Source organism: Aulostomus chinensis, chromosome 16 (assembly GCF_037954235.1).
Source record: "Aulostomus chinensis isolate RoL2024-O1b breed Wild chromosome 16, RoL_Achi_v1.0, whole genome shotgun sequence".
In the NCBI taxonomy this organism is placed as follows: Eukaryota; Metazoa; Chordata; class Actinopteri; order Syngnathiformes; family Aulostomidae; genus Aulostomus; species Aulostomus chinensis.
Genome location: NC_141335.1, coordinates 3,105,742 through 3,111,495, shown reverse-complemented (window position 1 = coordinate 3,111,495; position 5,754 = coordinate 3,105,742). Strand labels below are relative to the sequence as shown.

General features: G+C 44.6%; 1 protein-coding gene across 1 annotated transcript; it reads left to right on the top strand.

The window, feature by feature from the left end:
* The first annotated feature begins 968 nt into the window (after nucleotides 1-968).
* ppp1r3cb (protein phosphatase 1, regulatory subunit 3Cb) lies at nucleotides 969-3,446 on the top strand. Its single transcript, XM_086180261.1, has 2 exons — nucleotides 969-1,127; nucleotides 1,403-3,446. Exons 1-2 carry the CDS (start codon nucleotides 1,114-1,116, stop codon nucleotides 2,418-2,420), a joined length of 1,032 nt encoding a protein of 343 aa, XP_086036387.1. The 5' UTR covers nucleotides 969-1,113; the 3' UTR covers nucleotides 2,421-3,446.
* Nucleotides 3,447-5,754: the final 2,308 nt, after the last annotated feature.

The following is a 5,754-nucleotide window of genomic DNA, read 5'->3' as shown; positions in this document are numbered from 1 at the left end:
CATGTGGTCCATAACCACTGAAGAGGTTGTTAAGTGCTGCGAGTGCACGAAGGGGAAAAATATTAGTCAGTAAAGGACAGAACAGCCTCAGTGTACAGTTTGTCATTTGGTTAAAGAGATTCAGAAGTTTTGGGGGAAATTTTGAGCAGCAGTTTTTGGCTCACCTGGCAACAGCATGATGATAATTCCTGAAAGTAAGGTAATCTCAGGCTGTATGAGGGGGGCCGCCTCTGAGACCCCGGATTCTGCTCAATAACCAACCCACAGCTGAATCGATCGACGACGCTTCAAAAGCAGCATCTCCGTCAAGGTGTCTGGATGTCAAAACTGAGTGGAGGAATTGAAATAAATTCCCGCTGATGGACAAGTTTTAAATAATTCGTCATGAATACTTTACTCACACAGGCAACACTAAAAAGTTAATAACCAAACGATGTTCAATTCTAAAGTTGTTACCTGTTGCTTTTTGGTTGGTCAAATAGCCGATAATGGATTTTGGTCTCGATGCGGTTTTCGTCTAAAAAATAGAATTTAAGATCTGTCCAGGATCAGAGAGGTTTGATATTATTTTTTATTGAAACAATTCCAGTCGCAATGTTCTCCTTTGACTTTTCAATAGATGTCTCAGTTCTTCCTACAGAGGCGCAATATCAACCCTGCGCCGGTGAGTTCCAGTCTCCCGTGGTGATACAGCCTGCAGCCTCCTGCACTGCTGATTAATCTGAAGATCATCTCCAGCACCAGCAGGGGTCCATCATGTTTCTCAAATAGCAGCTGAGGCAACAGACTGAGGCATCCCAACCATGAGGCCCATGCAGGCTGCACACCCCTATCAGCTGGCCAGCAGCCAGGGGGAAGCTCACTGTGATTGGCTGGTGAGAAATTTCACTGACTTTTCATTGGCTGTCAGAGGAACCATATGACAGAGTATGCAAATCGTGTCTATGTGGCAGTAAAAGTCTGTGAGTGGTGAGGAAACCCTGCACTGAGAGGCAGGAAGGGAGAGAGAGAGGAGAGGAAGAAGAAGGGGAGTGAACCAGCATGCACTTTTAGGGAAAGCTGCTCTAAAGATTTCATATTCTAAGCTGGGGTGCTGGATATGTTCTGGTTCTCATGAGTGCTGCAAGGTAAGAATCAAAAAGATTAAAAAAAGAAGTGCTGCATGTCTCTGTGCTGAATTGTTCCAGGCAAGCTTGTTCTGCGTGGTTGAGCCATTATACAACCAGACATGTACTCGATCAAACTTGGTCTTTTATGTACAAAAACTCATCAAATTTGAACTTTTTCTAAGAGAGAAAAGTGAAACTTTGCTTTAGAAGTGTTTTAGTTGAAGTGTTCTGGAATTTTCTCTGTATTTCCTCCTCCTCGCTTCTCACACCACCTCTTTTTTTCTCTCTCCCAGTGTGCTCCGGTCATTCAGTCCGTCAGCAATGCCTGGCCCAGTAATGCCGATAGATGTGGCTATGAGGTTCTACATCAGCCACTCCTCCCCTCCTCTCAGAGGGTTTCTCAGCTCCTATGAGGAGCTGCAGCGAGCTAAGAACCGGGTCAACCAGTCTGGCCCCTGCGGCCATGACCAGCAGCTCTACAAACCTCTGCGGCCCTGCCTCAGCAGCCAGCAGAAAGCTATGGATGATGACGGTTGTGTCGGCTGGAACGGCAAATCCAACAAGAAGAGGGTGGTGTTCGCTGACTCCAAGGGCATGTCTCTCACCGCCATCCATGTCTTCTCCAAGTTTGATGATGAGATCTATCAGAACAAGTACAACGGGGGGATTTTGGATGAGCTGCAGTTTGACATGACAGACCTGGAGTCGGCCACAATGGATCTAAAGATCAGCTCAGTTCGCAGCCTGGTGCTGGACTTTAAGCAGCCCTCAGCCGACTACCTGGACTTCCGGAACCGCCTCATTAAGAACTCGGTGTGCTTGGAGAACTGCTCGCTGCAAGAGCGCTCGCTGACCGGCACCATCAAGGTCCGAAACGTGGGGTTCGAGAAACTGGTTCAGGTACGCGCCACCTTCGACTCATGGGCCAGCTTCACCGATGTTGACTGCACCTTCATGAACAACATTTACGGCTGCCAGGACACCGACACCTTTGCATTCGTCCTGGACCTGCCAGCCTACATCCCGCCACAGAATCAGGTTGAGTTCTGCATCTGCTTCAAGATCCAGGACCAGACCTTTTGGGACAATAACGATGGCAAGAACTATGTTCTCAAACACGTTGGCTGGAATGGACAGAACCTGAACACTCCAGCCTCCGTTGAGCATAAGAAGCCATCAGAGCTCAAAGTCGGGGGAGTGAAGCTGCCAGAGATGGAGTTTGACCAGTTTGGAAGCCCACGCATGTCCAGTGAATTCTTCCCTGGCTGGCAGAGCTGGGGCCAGGTTGATAACACCATGCCCTACTGGTGAAAATATCACAATGTTTGTTAGAGGCATTGGAATAAGATAAGACACTGAGGGCATTCAGTTTGAAAGGTGTGGTGGGTTTGAGTTCAGACTGGCTCTTTGCCACAAAGTAAACTGAGGAAAACAGCCTCTGCTGATTTAGTAGAGGAAGTTGGAGGCCCAAACCAGACAGAAAGCCAACTGTAATGTACTCAACTGACCTGATTTTGCTGTAACTAGCCTGGGAAACTTGATAAATATGTTTGGAAATGTAAAGGGGGAGGGATCTGTCAAGTTTCTTGTAAAATATAAATGTGCCTTCTCAGTGTACCGGCCCACTATAATACAGACTCTTAGTAAAATCCTCAACAAATGTTAAGCCTGCCTCCAGGCCTGATGTAATGGTTGAACACGCACTGATGGAGACGTCCCTCTCAATGTGATGTCTGTAAGCTAAAGAGGTGCAAATGGAGCTGATTAAGTCCTTCATATTGAAGGGGAAGTGAGGGAAGTGCACGGCAACTAAATGCTTCGCTACATGAGGAAATAGAGCTGATCCATTTCTAATAAATATGCACACTAAACTTTTGCACCTTCAAAAAAAAAAATAATCACACATGATCGGAAATGGCCTTAATTCTTAGACTAGAGTCATGCGGCCCCTTTATTTCTCACCTTGTACAGTGCAAGTGTTTGGATGATGTAATTTTGGCGTAAGTTTGTTAAGCTGCTATCAACAGATGTGTCGCAAGGGAGACTGCAGGTGATTGGTTGTCACAAACTGGGGGGAAGTTTGGAAATTTCAGAGGTTTTGGTATGTCAGAAACAGAATGACGTTAAGGCTGAATGTTGCTCGGAGTTTGTTTTCACAAGTGCAATTCTGGGATGAGTGTTCCGTATGTGTGGCTGGAATCAAGATTTGTAATAAATATTATTTTTTCTTACTGTGAGGAAAAGCCCCAGCATTTTGTGTTTGTGTAGGTCTGTGTTGCTGAATTGTCAGTCATTTATCTCCTTCTCAGAAATAAATTTCTATATTTGTGCATAATGTTCACGACTCCTGTCTGGTCTGTTATAAACGTTCTTGGGACGTCACCCGTGGTGTTTTTCACAACTCAACACAACACAACACCCTAGAAGCACATCTTTTCAGTTACTGTGGCCGAGAGTAATTTCCTGATGTACGATTAAACCCCCACAGCAGCTGCACATTTCCTGCACCACAGAACAACGATGGCTAGAAGTAAGGAGGTCACTGCAGTCCACGATTAGAAAAGAAAATGAAAATAAGAGGATTTTCCAGAAATTGAAATAATAAAACATGATTTATATATCGATATACTTATGGCCCTATGTTTTACCAGTAGTAGAAAGGAAATTAGAGGTATTTATACTTTAACAAGCCTCATACTTTTTTTTTTTTCTTCATAATAGCAGGCTGAAGTTCAGCATCGCTGGTGTCAGCCGAGTCAGTCCCAGCTGCCCAGGTGTGCTGAGGTGCAAGCTATCAGAATAGAATGCTTTTTATAGAATCCTGTTTTAAAGGACACATAGCATGAAGAGCTGGGCTGTCCAGTGAGAGTGAGCTCCTACCACAGCGTTTCAGAGATGGGCTTTCACCTCCAATTTTCCCTCTTGAGTGAGATATAATATTTTTTTGGCGCTTGATTATTTCACAGGGACATAACGAGAGAGAGAGACCGCAGTAAATGCGACTTGCATTGGCTTGTCAATGAAATGTTCTTCAGTTATTTCAACTGGATGATTCGATTGCGATCCCGCTGCAGAGAAAGCGCTGCAGGGTTCAGATGGGGGCGAGCCCAGAGACACTTTCCCAACCATCTCGGTCGTCTTGTTTCATCCCACATCCAAGTGCGATGGCTGCGATAAAATTAACCCAAATGAAGAGATCTCACTGCTGAAGGTACAAAAAAAAAGAGAAAAAAAACCACAAGGTATGAAACTCACAGGTGATTTCCTGTGAGAGCAACGCACATCTTCACAAGTGACCTCAGATGTCAGATTCTACAGACGCACAAAAAGAGAAGAGAGGATAAAAGCCTCACTTCCCTGCAGGCATTTTTCTCTTTCCACAGACACATTTCAGCCATCCATGCAGCTGGATTCACATTCAGCTGGAAGAATGCTGACTCTCTCTGGCATGCACGAAGGAAGGAACCAAAACCCGACCAAGACGGCTTTCAGAGGCTGGAATATTTCTGCTTCATAAAGGTTATAACTGCTGAAGAGCAGGAGCAGAGTTTTCTGTCTCTTCCAGTTTTAAACTTTAACTCTTCTAACCAACCTGTGTCCGACGCAGTTTTACAGGCTTTGAGCACTGATTTGAATCATGATGTTCTTGAAGTCATGCAGAACACATTGAAATATATGGATAAAAAAAAAAACCCTCAAACATGGAATGCAAAATATATCCCTTAAAACAGAGACGATACATGAAACACAAAAGCGTACAGAGGTTTTGAGCGTAAATCCGGATGTAGTAAGTCACATTTATTGATTCTTAAATCAGGACAAATGTGACTAAGAAGATCTGACAGCAGTTTGACAAAATGAAGTCCTTTACAGACGCGATGTGACCAAGTTTTGACGCGAACGTGAGAGACAGTGAAGTCTGAAGCCATTTTTTTTTAATATATATATTTGTGTTCTATTTCAGTCACCAAATTCCAAATGCATCGTATTTTATCGGCAGTTGCATGTGAATATTAGCCAGACTGTTGGATGTGGACAGCCAGGAAGGAACATCTTTGTTTACTGCCCGACAAGTTCACGAGGTCGAAGATCACCGTGCAGGGAGTGTGCTAATGTGGTCCACACCCAAGCACATCAGTGGTTGCAATTCTAAAGGGAACCGTGTTTCAACAAAGGAAATGTCATCACCTCGCAGGTGTGACAGTAATGAAGGGCAACAGCTGCATACCAGCATTTTCAATGAATTATTGATGGGGTATTGCAGTGTAACACCTGCCTGTTACTCATAAATGTCCACCTGTGATGATGACGTCGTTTAAATTCCTGCTGGTGTGCACGTTTGGCAGGATTTGGGAAAAAGAAAAATCAAGGTGCAGGAGCATTGTAGACAAAAAGAGAAGAGAAACAGGGTTTTATGGCCAACATCTGGTTTTTGATTAAATAAATGCACAACTCAAACACAAAATTCTCAATCGCAGGTGCAGACAAGTACAGACCAAGACTGGCCCCCTTTATGGTGACCAGGACTTCCCTGACCACCTGGACCACAGGACGACGGACCTCTAATGGCCCCTGATAGTGCGGCTTACCAGATGATCTCAATCATTCCAGAAGGTTCTTGAACATCTATGCAACACCTGGAGTG